Genomic DNA, 21,603 nt, shown 5'->3' with positions numbered 1-21,603 from the left:
AGCAAGTGAGAGAGGGAGAGAACAAGGAAAGGAGGAAATAACTTTTTGGTACTCAGCTCAGCAAGGATACAGCCAGGCTGGGGTGCAGTCAGTAGCTGGTTTTCTGCTAATTCAGCCTGTTTGTGGGTCGTATTTGGGGACTGCGATGCCGTGCTACACTGTGACAGTGTCCACCGGCACACAATGGTTTGCAGGCACAGATTCTTACATTTACATCACTTTGGTAGGAACGGAGGGGTGCAGCGAAAAGACCTTACTGGACAAGCCTCTCTACAATGATTTTGAGAGGGGGGCGGTAAGTGCACAACTGCTGCGTCACACTGTAAGCCCGGATTCTGTCTTTCATTAAACAATTGTGGTCATTACTTATTATCTTATGTTGTACAGGAAATTGTTCCCACTACTAAAGTGGTTTACAATATTCAGGTGAAATATTCAGTGCAGTAATTATGCTAAGCAGAAATTACTTGACATAATAAGTTTCTGTGGGGCTAGAAACCTGTATTTCAAAATTCTGCCAAGCAACACTGGGTATTGGCCTTTGATTAATGCATGAGAAATTACACCCAACTGAACAGCAGAGTTTGGTTAATAGTATGCAATAAGCTTAAAATAATGAAAATAGTGATTAATCTAAATGAAATGCACCATTAGGAATTTTACTTGTTTTATCAGCAATATTACAATATGAACAGTACTTTGCTGTTGGTGCTGTATACAGCATGTTACTGTAGATTTACCATAGGTTTTGTGTGAAATTTCTATGGCTGATGAAATATTTCAGCAGTCAGCCTTAACTGTAATCGAAAATTTAGTAATGTTCTTTTAGTGCAAAAATTGACCTATCAGCTCGCACTGACATTACCTGACTTTGTGTGTGTGTGTGCATGTGCTTTACTGACCTGACCTTTTGTAGAAGTTTTAGTTTTTGAAAAGAATACTGTTGCATTGTGGTCCACCCAAGTTTCTGCCTAACTGCTTCTCTAAAGTTAAAATCCTGGTTAGTGCAGCAGTTAGTGCAGTGGCCTCTCCCCCTGCACACCTTGGCCTGTGCCTCTCCAAATCCCTGCAGGTACACTGCAGTCACTGGAGGTGTGGCCTCGATGGACAGGGCAGTGTCCCACCACTGTGGCAGCTTTAAGAAAAAAATATTGGTGAACTAATGATTTCGAGTAGGTTAGTTTACCAATGTTTAGTGTACTGAACTTACTGAACTACTCTATTCACTTTAGACTCTACATACTACTTAACAAGTTATGTTTCGCCTTAATGGGTCTCCACACAATTTTCTAGTAAATTCAACTAATCCACGGGTTATAGTTAGGGTTGGGTTAGAGAATGTCGCTGGGACATCTGCATCAAGCATACTGACAATACATTTGAGCCATTAAATGTAGAAGGTTAGAAAAGACTACATTATGAAGTTTTTTTTTTTGCATAGGTCTTCCACACATTAAGTAATAATATCACATGGTCCTAATTCTGTGTTATTGCTTAATAAGCTATTTTGAAATCGCTAAAAAAACAACACTTCATAGCGTACACAACAAAATATTTTGTATAAAATCATACAGTCCTTTTACCTCTAGTACAGTATACATTGTCTTTCCTGGATATAAACACTGTTTGACATCAGGATGTTTGCTGTGCAGTGAAGTGGACTGAAGAGACCTATATACTAAAGTTGTATATTTAATTTAGATCAAATATATAAGAATTGTGTCTGTTAAGTACTCATATGTTTAATTTAAAATGGCTTATTGGTTTAGGATGCTGTCAAAATTTGCTTGTAAATTTTTTACATAGGGGTTTTTCATTGTCTTTAAAGTGCTGACTATCAATATAAATGGTCAAACTCTCAGGGTGACCAGTTCAGTTCACATAGGGCTTTGCACAAAAGCAGTGCACAGATTTTTTTCTTCCTTCACCAAAATATTGGTACTGTTGGGATCACTGCAGGATAACTGTCATTACAATTTTTGCAAACCTGAAAAGCTCCAAAAAAACATTTCCGAATAGAATCCTCCATTTCTGTGACTTCACCAGCATGCCACATATTTATGAATAAGAAACTGAATGAACTGAACTCAACTGTGAAAGAGGCATAATGAAAGGCATAATGAAAGCACATGCCACCCCATCACACCAGCCAATGCTTATATTTGGGTTTGTACTTTAGAAACAGGAACCAGCCCTACCAGAGGAGTGAGCACACAGTCGGTAGGAAGAAAATAGCACAAGGGAAATGTTGCACTACGAGCTGTGGTGAAAGGAACGAAATGTGTGTTTAAACCCACCCAGAGACTGCCTGCCTGAGCTGAGAAACTTCAGTGTGTTTTCTTTAAGTTGATCATTTTCCTGTAGAACGGGCAAAGGTGCTCACTGTATTGGTACAGCAGCCTTAACTGATTCTAGCGGTAAATACACAACCAGGCCAAATGCCAAATACAGGCGAGTGCATGAGGTCAGGTGAGTATTACCATATGACCCCACAGGAGCCGCTCTGCTTTAGGTTTCATAACAATCGAGCGCCCTTCTGTTCTTCAGCTCCTGATCCACGCAGAGTATTTTCTGAGGCTGTAATCGCATGGCTAGATTTTGCACAGTATATTATCTGTTACAAAACCAATTACCTAAATGTATATAAACTGTACTGCACTATATAGGTGTGTTAAAGTAAGATGGAGCGCGCCCCCTTGTGCATGCTGGTCACTTGTGTTAAACAACCTTAATTGAGCAAGAGATTGGCTGTAACAAATATCAGTATACACAGGGGTCCCCAGGACCCAGTTTAAGAACAACTGCATTAGCCTGCTTCAGCCACACAGGTAGGACTCCTGTACTATAAACATGACAAAATGGCTTTCCGCTCAGAACATGCCTGTGATAGCGTCATATAGTATTTTTAGTAAGTGAAAATTCAGATTGCAATGCAGAGAGTGACGCCATGAGCCTGGAGGTAGAACTGCAGCCCTCACAAGTTCAGTACAGACAAATCTAAAAAGGAACGCAGTGAAATACGTAAAAGAAGAATTGCGATAAATGAATATATGACTGCAGCACAAGATCTCGACCCAGAGAGAAGAAAGGGGAGCTCCACCAATCACAGTACGCATTGGTAACAACCAAAAAAACACGGAGTGTGATTGGTGGATACCTTCTGGTCATACTTCTAGGCTCCCTGTGTTTAGCTTTGAAGTAGTGAGAAAGCATTCATCAGAGAGACTCCATAGGGGTTATCCTATTGGTTGTTGCCAAGGTAATCTATGATTGGTAGAGAGCCTTGCCATTTTTGCCATACCACGACTGTATTCCCCGTTTACACTTTGCATATCTTACTATCCCTGCCTTGACCTCAGTCATTTTTCTCTGAATTCAGGTGGACTCATACGACATTAAAGTAGCGGAGAACCTCGGGGAAATCGTGTTTGTGAGCATCGAGAAAAGGAAGTACTGGGTGCAAGATGACTGGTACTGCAGGCACATCACTGTCAAGACCCCAAGTGGAGACTACTTGGACTTCCCCTGTTACAGATGGGTTCCCGATGAAAAGGAAGTGGTCCTCAGAGATGGCCGGGGTAAGGGTACGGCTATAGGCCGTCTCTGAGTCTCTGGGTATTACCATTTCATCACTAAGCATGGAACAGCCAGTAATAGGTCAAGCAACGATTAGCTGTCAATGTCTGAACCAATCAAAAGGCTCTGAACAGGAAAACAGTGATTGGTTCAAATCACTGATGGTTCATATCAATATTATCCGTAATTATAATTAATAACTAATTTTGTGGTTCAGTGTTTCTCAAGCTTGGTCCTGGGGGACCCCTGTGTATGCTGGTTTTCATTCCAACCTCAACAGCTATTTCAGAATTTTAATAAGCTGTTAATTTTTCTTAATTAGGTGCTTTTCATGTTTTAGAGCTGGGGTTCCAGAAAGGGCCAGTGTGGGTGCACACCCCAGCTCTATGTTAAAATTCTGAAATTGCTGTTGAGGTTGGAATGAAAACCAGCATACACAGGGGTCCCCCAGGACTAAGTTTGAGAACCACTGCTGTAGTTTATATGGCAGTGAGTCTATGTATGGGCAAGGATTTCTCTCAGCTTTCTCTCAGAAATAATAAATCCAATTTACAAACTATTTAGGAGACTAGTAACAAGTAATGATTCCCTAATGCTTAAGGTAAACATGAATCAAGTCATGAATGATATAAATGCACAGAGGGACTTTGAACAAACAATTCAGTTGTATGAACTGACTCCCAGACTTTCTTGTGGAAAATTACAGTGAAGTCTTATTAAGAGTGTATTTCTTAATGCTTAGTGCCTTATCGTGGTTTCCTGGCTGCTCAATATATAGTCCGGGCGTGCTGCCAAATGCCTAACCCTTAATTAGAGAAAAACCTATTATTGTTCGTTATCTGTTTCTAAGAACTCTATGGTGGTACAACACTTGCTGAGTAAGCTGCTGACTTTCAGAGATCTGCACAGAACCACAGACTCTGTATTTCTCCCCACGATATCATGTATTAAAGCTTCTAACCTTGACTGAAGTCTCCATGTAGAACTGAATTGTTCTTTCGCACTCCCCCTCTGCAGAATAAAAAACACTGATTATTTACAGTTCCTGCCTTGTACCTTTCTTTTGGAGTCTTTACAATGCTTCCTCTGGGCAAGCAGGTGCATGTGCCAGGTGTGTAGCCAGATGTGTACCCAGGTGTGTAGCTGGGAGTGTAGTTCAGCGTGAGGACACGCAGGCCCTGAATGCACTTATTTGTCTGTGCAGAATAAAAAAGATGAAGAACACTTCAGCAACAGGTCTACATTTATGACTGGGCATTATGAACTGGGGGGGGGGGGGGGGGTGGATAAAAAAAATCACAGACTGCTTTGTGTTTATGCAGCACGATTGCCGCAAGATGACAAAACCAGACTGGTGAAACAGCACAGACGCAAAGAGCTGGAAACCAGACAGAAGATGTACAGGTAGGAGCACCGCTTGGTGTGTCCATGTTTGTCTCATCTATGCCACTGACATGATAAACAAATAATCTGCACCCAGGAACAAAACAAGAAAACTTAATTATGAAATAAAGGCTATACTACACACTTCAGTTTCAAGCATATGAAAAATAAAACGAAAAAATGTATACACCGGCTCTTCACATAACAGTCTGAGGTTTAATTTAGCATCACTGTTGAATCTGTTGAAATGTCAGTTGGTTATGTAATAAACATGCTTAATTCTAGCAGTGTTCCAGTGTTTCACTTGGAGTAGTCTCTTTGAAGAGCCTGAGTATAAAGTTTGGTTATAAAAGGAAAAACTGTTGTTCACATTCAATATTACACAGTACATATAATGGAGCATGTCTTCTTAGTTATGATGTCACAGAACCTTATGAATACATACATGTCACAGTCCTATGAGCAGATATGTGTGGAGCCCTGGAGGGGAAACAGTGTTGTTGTAGTAGACTTTCACCCCAGACACTAAGACAGTGGAATCTCTGGCCAATCAGTGATAACTCACTCAATGACCTATCAGGAAGAAAGAGGAAACCAGCAGCAGTGCTGCAGCCGTTTGCATCAGATAAACTTCAAATTGAGGCTAGATTGAGATGTTACACAATAACATCATTTAAACTGGTTGCTCCATCTGAGTTACTGTATCTGAGTCATGTTCAGTAGCTCAGAGTTAAAATACAGCTACTCTTTACGGCGTAAAGCCATTCCTGAAACAGCCCATGACACGAGGCATCCATTTGAAAGATTGGAAAACTTGTTGGATTACCTGACCATGCCGTTGAAGTTAATGGATCAAACACTTGATGTCAATGCTGCTCTGTTTTGTTAACCCAGTCAGTAATATAGACAATTACCTGAAAATGAGCTTCAACTTTTGGCTTCTTGGGACAATATATAGCAGTTTGTTGATTTTTGCTGATGTTTCAAGGTGGAATAACTTATTTTTCTTTCAATATCAAGCTGTTTAGCTAGCATATATATTGCTTGGCCTCACTGTTAGACTGGCATGAGCGTGATTGACAAGCATGTTGTTGGCCTGCAGATGAAAACGTCACTGTATGTGACAATGTTTTGTTTCAAGGAATCATTTATGTCTTAGTAAAGAGGCGCCATAAATATCCACGGTGCAACTGAAAAAAGACAGCTTTATTTGAAAACTAATTAGTTAATACGTAACATTTAGTGCTGACTTTACACCCTAATATGCGATAAAACTTATGTTATACTGGTGCAACAGGCCAGACTTGAGTATCCATCCCTGTTAAAAGCTGAAACTGAAAGTAATCATGGTTAACCCTCCTATTATGTTTGGGGTCAATTTGACCCCATTCAATGTTTACTGTCTCTAAAAATATGGTTACCATACTTTTTTCAGCTAGATATTTCATGACTTTTCTTAACTTTATAGGGAAAACATGGCAAACTTGAAATTAACTGAAAAAATTATTTTCAATGCCTGTACACATGTTGTAGGCATCGGTGTTATTGGGGTCATTTTGACCCCAGACTCTATTGTTATATAAAACCATCATTTTGATCTTGTTTTTGTTGAGGGCACTTTCACATTAATTTGTGTGTGTGTGTGTGTGTGTGTGTGTGAGAGAGAGAGAGAGCATGTGTGTGTGTGTGTATGTGCTTGTGTGTTAGGAGAAAACATAGTTCCCACAAGATCTATGATCATTCTCGCAACATGGGGGCGGGGGCAAACTTATAATAACGGCTGCACACACAGCCCTCTAAACCATTTTTCTTTGCATTTGTGCCTCAACTAAAGATTTGAAAATAACCACCAGACAGAGGCATATATTTTCTGCCACTGAGGTTCTGTCACAGATCTTGGAGGGCGAAAGTGATTTAGATGAGGATATGTCTGAGACTGAGGATAAGGGTGAGAAGGACCCTGACTATGAGGCATCTTCCTCTGAGGATGAGAATGAAGCCTTTGAGATACCACATTCTGACCCTCCTGTCTCAAGAAACACCCCTGTCATCTCTCAACCACCAAGAAACCTTCCTGCTGCCTCTCAACCACCAAGAAACCCTCCTGTCATCTCTCAACCCCCAAGAAACCCCCCTGTCATCTCTCAACCACCAAGAACTGACATGTGCACTTCCAAAAATGGAGAACTACTATGGTCCGGATCCCCAGTTGAAAGACAGGGTAGACTTAGTGCTGCTAATGTCATCAAAATGGTTCCAGGCCCCACCAGATATGCTAGCAGTCATGTACAAGACATAAAGTCTGCATTTGAACTCTTCATAACACCATCAATGCAAAAGGATATTCTTGAGATGACAAACTTAGAGGGGAGGCGTGTGTATGGTGACAATTGGAAAGAGCTGGATGTGACCCACTAGCAGTCCTATATTGGGTTGCTTATTTTGGCAGGAGTATACAAGTCAAAACGTGAAGCAACAGCAAGCCTTTGGAATGCTGACACTGGTAGGGCAATTTTTCCAGCCACAATGTATCTGGAGACATTTCATGTTTTCTCCCACATTATACGCTTTGATGATAGGGAAACAAGGCAGGGTCGACAGGAGCGTGACAAACTTGCACCTATCTCGTCTGAATGAAGAATTGATACCCACGGGTACCTAGTTGAGCTGTTATGTTCATTTTTTTAATCAAAACTCAATTCTGGTGATTAATTTACTTTTTATTGGTGTTTCTTCATTATTTAATAACTGTCATATGTTACTTATTGATGTTCTGAAGTGTTTTCTGAAACTAAACATTTGAAATGTTTGACAGTTTTAATATTTTTTCCAGGGGTCAAATTGACCCCGAACATAAAACGTTACTATGCTTGATAATAAAAGTGTGTTTCTTTCCAAATGTTATTTTTCTTTTTTAATGAGCACTTAATACCAACATAAAGCCCTGCAAACACCAAAACATACTTTGTTTTCCATTTTAGGTCAATGAATGAGATTGTACAGTCATTTGCATATTTCACAATAGTCATATAAAATCAATACTTGATGTATAAGGGGACGATGGGGGGAGTCATGTTTTATTTACTGGGCTATTAAGATGGTCAGTAGAAAGGCCTAAAGTAGCTGAGAGAGAAACTTGGGTAACACTTTCAGTTACAATTATTTTCTGCATGTTTATATTGCTGGGGTCAAATTAACCCCAAACATAAAAGTTGTTCGTTAATTCGAACATAATAGGAGGGTTAACTGTGAAGTGGCTTTTCCTTACATGCTCCTATTGAAGATGGAGGGAGTGGCAGCCAGGGTTTCCTATGAGCATAGATGCCAATACTCACAAGGAGCTTCCAAGAGACATCCAGTTTGACAGTGAGAAAGGAGTGGACTTCACCCTCAACTACACTAAGGCGTGAGTATTATAGCATGCACTCACACTGAGTGTTATGGCTCCCTGCCCTTGTGCCCTAGTGGCTGCTTGTGGTGTTGCAACATTGGTTTTGATTGTCTTACTAATAGGAAATTGGTGTCACCTGGAGGGGATCTACTTTGCCCTCTGGCCAATGCTTTCTCTCTCCCCTTTCAGAGGACAACCTGCAGTCCGGCTACACTGCTCATTCATTTTCATATTTTTTTTAGGTTTCTTTAATTAAAAGCATTTTTGAATTGCAACTATTTTGTGTGATATTGTTTATGTTGCGTCTGGCCAGGGGCTGGTCGTAACATAATTGGGGGCTCATCCGGGATCTGCTGATCCGGTATGTACTCTCTCTAGTTTTTATCTCGCTTTATCTCAGTTTTGTTGGTATGGAAGTTCTCCGCGTTTGCGGGGTGTGGCAGTAGGTTGAGTCGACTGAGTGTTATTGGTTTGCTGTGTTTCCCTCAGGTAACTGTAGTCCTCGGGCATGTCCTTCAGGCTTGTCACTTTGTTATTTTGCCTTTCTTATTTTTGGTGTTAATTCTGAGTGGGGGTACGCTCCGGTTCGCTGTGAGTGACTATTCAATTGGTCTTTCATTTGCGTTCAAGGGTTTTGCGTTTAAAAGCCGCTTCGAGTCCGGTAAATACACTGAAGACTAGGTTAGGTTTTTAGTTAGTTAGATTTCCATTGCTGCTAGGTAGTTAGGACCTGGGGGAAGCCCTGGCAGCCCACACCAGTCAAAGTAACGGCCAGTAACTCAGCTTATCGTTGTAATTAGTGTGATTAGTATCACTTGTGATTTTGCTGAGTCTTTGGGTGAGTATGGAAATTTGCTACATTTCTACATTTGCAGTTTGCTTTTGATTATGCAATCGGTAGCTGTGTTTTCGCACGTGAATATGATAGTGTGCACTCACACTGAGGTAAGTAAGATAGTATACACTCACACTGAGGTGAGTATGATAGTATGCATTCACACTGAGGGGAGTATGATAGCATGCATGCACACTGAGGGGAGTATGATAGTATGCACTCACACTGAGGGGAGTATGATAGTATGCACTCACACTGAGGGGAGTATGATAGCATGCATGCACACTGAGGGGAGTATGATAGCATGCACTCACACTGAGGGGAGTATGATAGTATGCACTCACACTGAGGGGAGTATGATAGCATGCATGCACACTGAGGGGAGTATGATAGCATGCATGCACACTGAGGGGAGTATGATAGTATGCACTCACACTGAGGGGAGTATGATAGTATGCACTCACACTGAGGGGAGTATGATAGCATGCATGCACACTGAGGGGAGTATGATAGCATGCACTCACACTGAGGGGAGTATGATAGTATGCACTCACACTGAGGGGAGTATGATAGCATGCATGCACACTGAGGGGAGTATGATAGCATGCATGCACACTGAGGTGAGTATGATAGCATGCATGCACACTGAGGGGAGTATGATAGCATGCATGCACACTGAGGTGAGTATGATAGTATGCACTCACACTGAAGCATGTCCAGCACTGGCCCTGGCAACTGCACTATGCCATCCAGTAATACCGATTTATGTCCTTAAATGAATTACTAATGTAACAACAGTCTCCATTCTATTCTGTCTGTAATTGATCTTTCTGGTTTTAGTTTGCTTACAGTAATACAGTATCTTAACTTAAACCTATACAACTGGAGGCTAAGGAAAGTCCTTAAACATGCTGTATATTTCAGTAACATTGATTTTTTCAGCCTCTTTCATGCAAAGGTTAACATTTATCCAATATTGAAATACCCCCCTGTCTGTTGCTGCAGGTATATGCAAGTGGAACAAAATGTATTGGTCATTTCACCTGTGTATGAAAAGGCAGTATTCTATCTCATAACTGGTTCCATTATAAAAAAATTTATGTAAAAAAAAAAAAAATTTTTTATCTGCAATCGCTGTTGACTGGAACTGACTTTTGTCATAGGATATTACCTTCAACAAGTGTGAAAGTAATGTAATGTTCAGAAAGGCGTGAGGTTGCAATGACAGTGATGCAACGGAGAACTGTGTGCTGAGATGTTATCACTGAAATGGCGGGAGGTGCTACCATTTTATCAATAGAGCAGCCATGAGTTTCCTCCATTTTATTTGCATCGATGTCTTATCTCAGCATTTATTATGCTGTCAACATGTTTCATTCTAATTTTACATGAGCAACAATCAGCCACTTAAAAAAGACCAGACCATCTTCATTTAAGATGATGTACTCATGTTTATTTTTTGTAAAAGTAAATGAAATTTGAGAACTGTGTAATATGAATTCATTAATGCATTCAGTAGCATGGGCCAGGCTGCGTGAGTTCAGTCACATGGACGACTTGACTGACAGCTACAGGCTGGATATGTTCACGTTTAACACAAACATTATATTTCCCTGATGAGCCTTCCTTTGTGGCGTCTGTTTAGGATTGAAAACCTCTACATAAACCGATTCATGCATATGTTCCAGTCCTCCTGGAATGATTTTGCCGATTTTGAACGGATATTTGTGAGGATCAGCAACACCATCTCAGGTTGGAACCTCCTTTTTGAACCCATCTTATTTCATTTATTAAAACTCCACTGTATCAAACTGTGGGAAATTTTATTTAGGTACTATGTACAACCTCCCATACTATATTATCAAGGCAACAACAGAGTCATAGCTGGAAATCAAACCCATGACTTTTGAGTGACAAACCCAGTTACAAAACCATTATGCTACAATGCCACCATATAATTTAAACCTATTCACAGTGTGCCAAACTATCTTGGTCATAACTGCAAAACTGGATTCAGTGTTCTAATCCACCCAGCTATCATTGTTTTAAATAACATCCAGGCAAATTTCTCAATGATGTCATGGATTTCATCCACCACTGGTTTTTAAATCCCTATCCATCCAGGCTAAATTAATCCATCTTCCTAAATGAAAAGTGCCTGAAAGAAACATTGTGGTTCTAAATTACTGCTGCTCACAGAAAATTCAGTGTGGTGCACAATCTGGCAACATTCAAAAGACCTGTGAATGAGGCCCTTGGGATAAATACAGAAAGCAGAAGTCAGAAGTGAGTCATTCAGAAAGCAACTCTTGGAATGCTGTTGCAATAATGAAATAGTTTAAATGAAAGTTTAATAAAATGAATTTGATTCATCTGATTAAACTTTAATGTTTACAATCTAGTTTGCCGAGACAATGTTTCCCCAGCTCCCCGAGATGGCAGTTAAGTCATCGATTTCTTTATCTGTCATCTGTGGACCAGTTACTAGTGTCATCATGCCTGAGCAGATTATTTTACACGCTACCAAAAATGACGTCAAAGCCCCCTAACAGTCACGGTCATCTTCTGTTCGCAATTTCAGTGTTGGAACAACGGGCGGGTTAATGAAAAGGAAGTGGGCCAGACTTCGGCTAGACTAAAGTGGAAGCTGCTGGTGCAATCTTCTGAGGCTTTGGCCTTCCAGAAGTGTAAATATGCTTAGGGTACCACAGAGAAATGAGCTAATGGGTTTAAACTGCCACATTGATTGCATTAAATGATTGCATGAGTTAAACAGGGTTCACCTACTGTGCAGATCACACTAGAAACATAGATGTGTGCCTGTCCTCTTAATACTATTCAGACGAATGAATGCCATCACTTTGCTACCTTGACTTATGTTTTTTCATATGGGAAGCTTCAGATGTTTGGTTGAAGGTACTATTTTCCTACACATCATGGGCCTGATTTACTAAGATCTTTAGCACATGCAAAACTAATAACAAAACCAATGATTTGTCCAAAACAAGTACCATGGGCAATCATTGGTTATGTTATTGCTTTTGTGCATGCTAAAAGGTTTTGCACATGCTGAAGGTCATAGTAAATCAGGCTCCAGATGGCCATGTCAGACATGCATGTGTACTGTATGATGTAGAGAGCGTCTGATAGGCTGGGTATTCAGAGACATGTCTGCTCTGCAGAGTATGTGATGCAGCACTGGCAGGAGGACTTCATGTTTGGATATCAGTTTCTCAACGGCTGCAACCCTGTGATCATCCAAAAGTGCACCCAGCTCCCCGCCAAGTTCCCTGTCACTCACGAGATGGTGGAATTCTGCCTGGAGCGAGATCTCACTCTGGAAGAGGAGATCAAGGTGAGTCTTCAAAGTACGCTGTGAAATATCTGGATTGGGGAATTTCTCCAGTTGGATTGACCCTCGTTAATTTAGCAAACTTTAGTAAATTTGATGGAATACATAATCCGCCACACTTTTTCACATTTCTCTTCCCTAGAAGTGCACCATGCAAATACTTATGTGCACCTCTGATTCATAAGACACATGTTTTTGGGGCAGAATGAGTCATATCTGCATCTGAAAATAGTTGCATAGTAAATGTGGCCCTTGGTGTGTGAATATTGTGAGTACTTTCTCTCGATACTTCCAAGAAATGCAACCATTGGGTTTTCAGAAAATTGAAAATGAAACTTTTTTTTTTTAAACATTGATTTTTGATTAAGTAGTAACTAAGCAGCCTAATAAATTGAAACATCTATTATGGACAAATTTAGGCTGAATCCACAGCTGACTGAATGTCACCTTTGTCTGGCTGACTGTGTTCACCTTGCTGCTTGTATTCTGTGCAGGCAGGGAACGTGTACATTGCAGACTATGACCTCATGGAAAACATCACGCCCAACGGTACAGACTCCTGCACACTCCAGTACCTGGCTGCTCCAATCTGCCTGCTGTACAAGAACACGCAGAACAAGGTCCTGCCAATCGCTATTCAGGTACTGCAATTACTGCTGTTTATGAAAACTTATGAAAAGACCTTTATGCTGTCACCAATAAACATGAATGACAATTAATTACAGTTAGTATGCAGTATATTAAATTAGCTACATGGCACAGATATGCACTGCAGGTACGTGCTGTAATAAACTACTATTTTGGAACAATGATATTTTAAGAACATTAAGTGTTAAGTCAGATGTATTCTTTGAGTACTGCAGAAGCATTTGTTGATTTGTTTTTTGTCTTTCTGCAGTCAGTTTGCTGATTTTATTTACTGTAAATTAAGTGATTAAAAATATATATCTCATGTTATCTAAGCATCTAAAATAGGTAGCATGTGTTCTAATAAAAACAAACAGCAAATGAGGTCAGCACTCCTTAGTAATGAAGCTTTTAGTATATGTAAGAAACGGCTTTGCCCCACAGCTGGAACAGAGCCCTGGGGAGGACAGCCCAATCTTCCTCCCGAGTGACAGCAAGTGCGACTGGATGCTGGCGAAGATCTGGGTGCGATCGTCCGACTTCCACATCCACCAAACCGTCACGCATCTCCTGCGCACCCACCTGATCTCCGAAGTCTTTGGGATAGCGCTGTTCCGCCAGCTTCCTGCTGTCCATCCTGTGTACAAGGTACATCAGCTCAATGGTAGCCATTAGGAACTCCGTAGCACTGAAACATTGAACTGAAAATAGTAATCAGTATCCCATTAGAACGGTTATGTTTCTAACATGTTTATCAGTGTCGGCTTTCTATATGTTCATGTAATGATATCTAACAGACTCGTAAGTTCCCAGCAGCTGATGGGGTGATTTGAAAAAAAAATTACTAACAGTAACAAGAATACTGTAACAATAATTAGCCAATTAATTAGATAGCTAGCTGTTAGCCAGTAGCCACCTAGCTGGCTAGCAGTGCAGGCTAGTGGAGCTTCATTATGCACATGCAGACTCACAGGGTAAATGATACCTCTAGAAACATGTATTTGTAAAACATACAGTGCATACAGTATTTATACTAAACAAAAGTTCTGTAACATCACACATTATAAGTTCCAACCATAACCAACCATGTCCAAAGGCTGAAGATAGTATTTTGCAATACATTTTTGTATCTGTAGGCTATATTCTGTAGCCTACACATTTGAAAGTTATTGATAAGTATTATTTTTTAAAAATTGACATCTTCAACTGGAATATAGACACCAACATATTGTGACATAAGGCTTTTAATATCATTAGCTCTAAGTTCTTTACAGCAAAGCAAGAAACATCACCACCATAAATAAATAGCACCCACCTGGGTGATGCATGGCAGCCATTTGGCACCAGAATGCTTACCACCTGTAACCTGTGGTGAGAGACAGGAAAGCATTGAGTCAGTTATCCAAGGGGTGATTGGGTAGCCAGGATGAAAAAGCCAATTTTGGAATTTTGCCAAGACACTGGAGGAAAGTGTCATGGGATCTTAGTTTACCACGGTGAATCAGATTAATGTGTCATCCTACAGCACAGTGTCACTGTTACTGTACTGGGACAGACATATCTGTCTGCTTAAACAGGAAGACCACTCCCTACTGGCCCACCAACACATTTTTTGCAACTTCCTCAAAGCTAAGTGACAGGTTGACTGGTTAGCCCATTCCTGAGGTTCATATCTTTAGTGGTGGGTTACTGTATGGTAAGAAAAGCCTGTTTTAAAAATGAGAAATATTTATTTGTATTTGGCTGAAGATTATATTAATCCAGGGAACCCCAGAGATTATTTCCTTGATTGTTCTTGACCTCCTGGTATATAAAGTCATCTGTTAAGAATATATGAGATGATAATTGATATATTACACCTCTTATTTTTTTCATAGCTGGTCCTACCACATGTCCGTTTCACCATTGCCATAAACACCAAGGCCAGGGAGGAGCTGATCTGTGAATGCGGCCTCTTCGATAAGGTGTGTGCTGAAGGAAAGACCCACCATGCTTTGCTCAGTCTGTGTGTTGTCACTCACCTGTAATGTGCCAGTAATCTGCACCAAACCTGATTCATTTTGTGCAATGTGAATATGAGGCGAGCAACCCATGCTAGGGGAAAGGAGTCTTCTTTCAGTGCTTTACACGGTGCTGCTAAGCATGGTAACATCCGGTGTGATTAACACTCTACACAGAAAAACAGTGAACAAACAACAGAGGGATTAGCGACATGCAAAATTAGTTTGTTTGCAAAAATTCCATGTAAAACCTTGAACAGCATGAGCTGCCATTTTCTATTACATGTCATAAATTGAATATTATTTTAAATAGTTTTCTTTGATATCAGGTCTTTTGTGGACAAACCTTTTCTTAAAAGTAATAGATACATTTCTATCATGTGTACTGTACGTTCAGACATGGACTGTAAACCTTGCACAGTATTGTGCAGCTTGTCTGTTGTGTAAGTCTAATGGTATGTGCGTGTTTTGTATGTGACTAGACAACCATTAAACTGAAGTGCGTTAAATCTGCTTTGGCTGTTAAGGGACAGCATGAGTGTGATAAGATGTAAATGGTGATGTCACAATGTGCCCGGATTCGTAGGCCAATGGTACGGGTGGTGGAGGCCATGTTGAGCTGGTGCAGAAGGCCATGAAGACATTCACATACCAGTCACTGGTTTTCCCAGAAGCCATAAGAGCCAGGGGAATGGACAGCCAGGAGGAACTTCCTTACTACTTCTACAGAGATGATGGAAATAAGGTCTGGGAGGTTGTCAAAAGGTAGCGTGACCACCAATGATGATCATGCAAATATAACATTATTATATAACATTGTTTTGGTTTGTGTCATATGCACATTGCTAATCTGAACATGATCATTGATCAGACTGCACAAATCTCAAAAAAGGATGGGATGCCTGTTTCCAGCAAAAATGGTAAATGGACTGCATTTATATTAGGGATGGTGCCGAATACAAATACCATATTTGGCAACACTTGAATAGTGCGTTCTCTCCAAATGTTTTCTCCTCCCGAATTTGGCCAGTATTATTCAGACTGGGATCTTTTCTTCCCGCCTCTCTGATGCGCTCAGAAGGCAGAAGTTTCTACACACCCAGAGGCCTGGGGATCAAAGCGACAGCTCTCCGGTTGCCAGGCAACCATTCTACCTGAGCTAATGAGCCCCACTTTCAGCATAAAACAATATTTAAGGCTGCAAAAAATGTATGCTAAATACCTTTCACACTTTTTACAGAGTGAAAGAATAGTGTACTGTGCATTGCACTGGGATATGCGCTGGGCAACAGAGAGCAAACCTGAGCAGCAGTCTTTCAGCTCACTGTTCACAGCCGGCCCGGTTCTCAGCTGACCGGCAGAGATGTCACTAGGGGGTGCAGGGGGTGTGGGGGGTGCGGGGGGTGGCACCGGGTGACACCAAAATGACTGTTTATAAAATCTTTGTGCAGTGTTTCAGCAGAAATGTATTCTTTTTTATAAAAAGTTTTTTTTCTAATGCAACGGGCTGAAACAGCTGGTTTCTCTGATGCAGTTTACTGCCGGTTGATTTAATTAGTGGTATTGATGTGACGAGAAGCGCTCAGTCATTTGAGTGCATAACATGCAATTCCTCACACCCACACCCGCCCTCTGGCGCTACCGTGTTACCTGTCTGATTGACTGATGTCTTCGTGGCATGTTTAAACCCTACCTCTGTTTATTAACCCCCCCCACCCCACCGCACTGGGTGACCCCAGCCCTAGTGATCCCACCCCCCCCCACCACCCCACCCCAGCCCTAGTGATCCCACCCCCCCCACCCCCCCCAGCCCTAGTGATCCCACCCCCCACCCCCAGCCCTAGTGATCCCACCCCCCACCCCCAGCCCTAGTGATCCCACCATCCCCCACCCCCCCAGCCCTAGTGATCCCACCACCCCCCCACCCCCCCCAGCCTAGTGATCCCCCCCCACCCCCCCCCAGCCCTAGTGATGCCACTGCTGACCGGCTCCTTCTGCTTCTCAGTGCCGGGTTTTCTTTCTTATTGTGCTCGACAAAGCAAAACTAAGACAGACTCGCAGCTGACTAGCTAGCGCAGCCCAGGTGCATGTGCTCTCCCCACCAGCCGGCGCAGCTAAGACTGAATGCCGCAAATACAATAGAACAAAGTTCATTTTTGAAACGATGTGATTTTTGAGGACAAACTGAGATACCGGTGGCTTTGACTACACTGGGGGTTTTTGGTACCTTCACAGCTTTGTGGGAGACATTGTGAAGATCTACTACAAGAGTGACGAGGTGGTGCAGGAGGACGAGGAAATCCAGGCCTTCGCCAAGGATGTGTGCAGCTTCGGGATGCAGGACCTCGATTACTGCGGTGGGAAAACTCTCTGTTAAAAATGACTACATCACATCAGGGTTATATTGCGCCAAATTACAAAGAATTACTGAGAAAAGAGAAAGAAAAGCGATCAATGCAATAAATAAAGCACAGGTGTAATGGGTTTATGTCCTGTGCTGTTCCCTAAGGACAGTTCACAGGTGAATAACTATCTCTCTACCTTTAAGAAAAATAAACCCAGGGAAAGTGTTACATTGGATTGAATTTAGTAATTGGCTTCTAGGGCTATTGGTTTATGTTTCATAATTAATCTAACCTTAATTTACATGTTTCCAAGAGCAGGCCTCGATATTCAATGTTTAAGTGATTATTACTCTTGGTGAGGGGAGAAAGTATTATGCAGGGAAGAAGCTTCTAGACTAAAGAAAAGAAGATGTGGTGAGCCTAATTACAGCAGGCTGAAAAAGCCGATGTCGAAACATCCTGTGTGTTGCCCAATGACAGCCATGGCCTTCAGACCGTGCTGCATGCAACGTGTGTTTCAGTGCTGTAATCCGAGAGCTGTGCAGCTTCCTCCCATGAGCACGACATTCACAAACTCCGAGCCTTAGATCAGCTGTCTTCAGAGACAATAAGTTCTGTTTGCAGATACGACCTCCTGCTCTCATGCATCTGATGTTATTTCTTATGTGCACATGCATCCATTCACAGGGTTTCCAAAATCTCTGCAGAATCGCGAGCAGCTGATCGAGTATTTGACTGTCATCATTTTCACCGCCTCTGCACACCATGCAGCCGTCAACTTTGGCCAGGTAGGCACCCGTCCCCTCGACAACCACCCAATCAGGCTGGGCATGGCAGTTTAACAGACTGATTACAGTTTTAACAGAAATATATATATTATATATAAGAATATATATAATATATATATTCACCATTTAATATACAGTTTTAACTTTGCACACTGTGAAACAAACTGCCATTTGTTAGATAATTCTGGAATGCTTGTAAATTAACTTAATTGTCTAATGATGAACCCAAATCTGAAATGAACCCAGTAATAGAACTGAAAGTTATGGTCAAAGATATTATGAAACCCAGGCAGAATATAACTCATGAGACCTGAGAGGGTGAGTGGTCTTATTGTTTTGTTATTCTTTTTCCGCACTTTGTCCAAGTTGACTGTGACCCTAAATTTAGCCATGTTCCTGCTTCTGCTTCTGCTTTTGCAGTCTATAAAAGGCCTTCAGAGGGTAATGTCTGTGCAGGTAGAACACCTCCAACTTTAAGAGTCCATAATAAGTACATGCTTCCATGGCCTTGTGGTCAGGTGTTTAAGCCCTCAAACTCAGGGACAGCTCATCGGTTTGACAAAACATGCTGAGGTGGTTTGTGTATGGTGATGCTGAGTTTTTTCATGTTCTGCAGTATGATTGGTGCTCCTGGATCCCCAACTCTCCACCCACCATGCGGAAACCCCCACCCACAAAGAAGGGCGTGGCAACGATCCAGGACATCATCGAGAGCCTGCCCGATCGCGGCCGGTCCTGCTGGCACCTGGGGGCTGTTTGGGCCCTTAGTCAGTTTCAGGAGAATGAGGTACAACCTGCAGAACTCTGCTAGAACACCAATAACCTGCAGAACTCTGCTAGAACACCAATAACCTGCAGAACTCTGCTAGAACACCAGTAACCTGCAGAACTCTGCTAGAACACCAATAACCTGCAGACCTCTGCTAGAACACCAATAACCTGCAGAACTCTGCTAGAACACCAATAACCTGCAGACCTCTGCTAGAACACCTATAACCTGCAGACCTCTGCTAGAACACCAATAACCTGCAGACCTCTGCTAGAACACCAATAACCTGCAGAACTCTGCTAGAACACCAATAACCTGCAGAACTCTGCTAGAACACCAATAACCTGCAGACCTCTGCTAGAACACCAATAACCTGCAGAACTCTGCTAGAACACCAATAACCTGCAGAACTCTGCTAGAACACCATACCTGCAGACCTCTCTAGAAACCCTATAACCTTGCAGACTCTGCTAGAACACCCTAACCTGCAGACCTCTGCTAGAACACCAATAACCTGCAGAACTCTGCTAGAACACCAATAACCTGCAGAACTCTGCTAGAACACCTATAACCTGCAGAACTCTGCTAGAACACCTATAACCTGCAGACCTCTGCTAGAACACCAATAACCTGCAGAACTCTGCTAGAACACCAATAATTTGCATAACTTCGCTAGAACACCAGTAACCTGCAGAACTCTGCTAGAACACCTATAACCTGCAGACCTCTGCTAGAACACCAGTAACCTGCAGAACTCTGCTAGAACACCAATAACCTGCAGACCTCTGCTAGAACACCAATAACCTGCAGAACTCTGCTAGAACACCAGTAACCTGCAGAACTCTGCTAGAACACCAGTAACCTGCAGAACTCTGCTAGAACACCAATAACCTGCAGAACTCTGCTAGAACACCAATAACCTGCAGAACTCTGCTAGAACACCAGTAACCTGCAGACCTCTGCTAGAACACCAGTAACCTGCAGAACTTCGCTAGAACACCAATAACCTGCAGAACTTCGCTAGAACACCAATAATAGAAACATGTATATCCACAGAGCAAAATTCTTATGTAGATGAAATCCTCCTCAGCTTAGACCCCCTCACAGAGGCAAACTTCCATAATTCAGCGGAACCTTCAAACTGAGCTTGTGCCAGAGGGAATAACGACAGCCCTTTCCTTCACAGCTGTTTCTGGGCATGTATCCAGACGAGCATTTCATTGAAAAGCCAGTGAAGGAGGCCATGGAGACGTTCCGGAAGAAGCTGGCGGAGGTGTCCCTTTTAATAAAGGCCAGGAATGAGGGCAAGAAACTGCCGTACTATTACCTGAGCCCCGACCGCGTCCCCAACAGCGTGGCCGTGTAGTTGAGCTAGCGTGGCTGTGTAGTTGAGCTAGCGATCGCCTCTCTGCTGCGTGGCTGTGTAGCCGAGCTAGCGATCGCCTCTCCACTGCGTGGCTATGTAGCCGAGCTAGCGATCACGTGGCTGTGTAGCTGAGCTAGCGTGGCTGTGTAACTGAGGTAGCAATCGCCTTTCCGCTGTGTGGCTGTGTAGCTGAGCTAGTCTGGCTGTATAGCTGGGCTAGCGATTGGTGCTCAGGAGTGGGTGTCTGTCATAGTTTGTGAAACCATCAGGGAATCTTTGGATATGTGAACATTGGTATCAACAAAAAAATACATAGTGAGGTTTCACATTTGCACTCATTCATTAATTCATTTTCCATTTTAGAAGTGCTGTCACAGAAGTGCTGAAAATTAATAACTGTCAATTTTTGTTTTGCTCTGGATGAGACCACTAGAGCACAATAATGTGAGCACACATATTATATTGCCTATTGCTAAGCAACAATTTCTATTTTTAATTGAAAATGAAAGAATAACCACTTCTTCAGTCTGTTTCAAATTTTGTTACAGAAGTTGTTACACTTTGCTTGCAGTACAGAATGCATGCTATATGTTTAAGCGTTTTGAATTTCTGTGCATTTTCCACAGTTGCAATAAATGCGTGTGATAGGTTAATTCAGGTAAGAGGTAAATATTTGAATTGTGCTTCCCTATCTCCCTATCTGTGTTTTACATGCACAGTCATACTGCTCCTATAAATAAAAGCATTGAATGTAATTAAAATACAGCACCTGTATGTGTCTGTAAATGTACAGATTTAAGCAAACAACTCAGTTTCCTTTGGGAGGAAGTGAAGAAATAATTTTTGGCACTATATCTTCTCTCAGGTTTTATTGATTTTATATCAGCCTTAATTACAAATAAATCATTACCTCAAATTGTATTGTATATCTAAAGGAACGTTAAACATGCTTAAACATTTCCAAAGTGTATGTGCAAGAGGGACTTACTCCAGATTTGAACCAAGGGAACTAATCATCAGTTGGAACTGCTGAAGTAGTACATTTTGGATTGCACCAAATAGCATTGGTATTTTTATGTATTTCAAAAACAAATTATTTACGCTATAATGCATTAGATGCATTTTAAAAAAAGTTTAATTATCAAGGGGGTTAGGCTGCTGTAAGGGATTC

The 21,603-nt window shown here is 41.7% G+C and overlaps 1 protein-coding gene across 1 annotated transcript; it reads left to right on the top strand.

Annotated features, from left to right (window-relative positions):
• LOC135245098 (polyunsaturated fatty acid 5-lipoxygenase-like) lies at positions 1–21,197 on the top strand. Its single transcript, XM_064317920.1, has 14 exons — positions 1–295; positions 3,380–3,578; positions 4,899–4,980; positions 8,243–8,365; positions 10,831–10,937; positions 12,368–12,540; positions 13,032–13,178; positions 13,609–13,812; positions 15,042–15,128; positions 15,751–15,929; positions 17,400–17,521; positions 18,197–18,297; positions 18,914–19,084; positions 20,253–21,197. The coding sequence occupies exons 1-14, from the start codon at positions 146–148 to the stop codon at positions 20,430–20,432; spliced, it is 2,025 nt and encodes a 674-aa protein (XP_064173990.1). The 5' UTR covers positions 1–145; the 3' UTR covers positions 20,433–21,197.
• The last annotated feature ends 406 nt before the right edge of the window (positions 21,198–21,603 follow it).

Source organism: Anguilla rostrata, chromosome 18 (genome assembly GCF_018555375.3).
Source record: "Anguilla rostrata isolate EN2019 chromosome 18, ASM1855537v3, whole genome shotgun sequence".
NCBI classification, from domain to species: Eukaryota; Metazoa; Chordata; class Actinopteri; order Anguilliformes; family Anguillidae; genus Anguilla; species Anguilla rostrata.
Note: the sequence above shows the minus strand (reverse complement) of the source record. Positions and strands in the feature narration are given on the sequence as shown.

Bases quoted from the DNA above. Each gene is read 5' to 3' on its own strand.
- LOC135245098 (XM_064317920.1), top strand. From the start codon at position 146: ATGCCGTGCTACACTGTGACAGTGTCCACCGGCACACAATGGTTTGCA. The intron at 8,366-10,830 runs GTGAGTATTATA...GCGTCTGTTTAG, and splicing joins ACCCTCAACTACACTAAGGC to GATTGAAAACCTCTACATAA. The intron at 15,930-17,399 runs GTAGCGTGACCA...GTACCTTCACAG, and splicing joins GTCTGGGAGGTTGTCAAAAG to CTTTGTGGGAGACATTGTGA.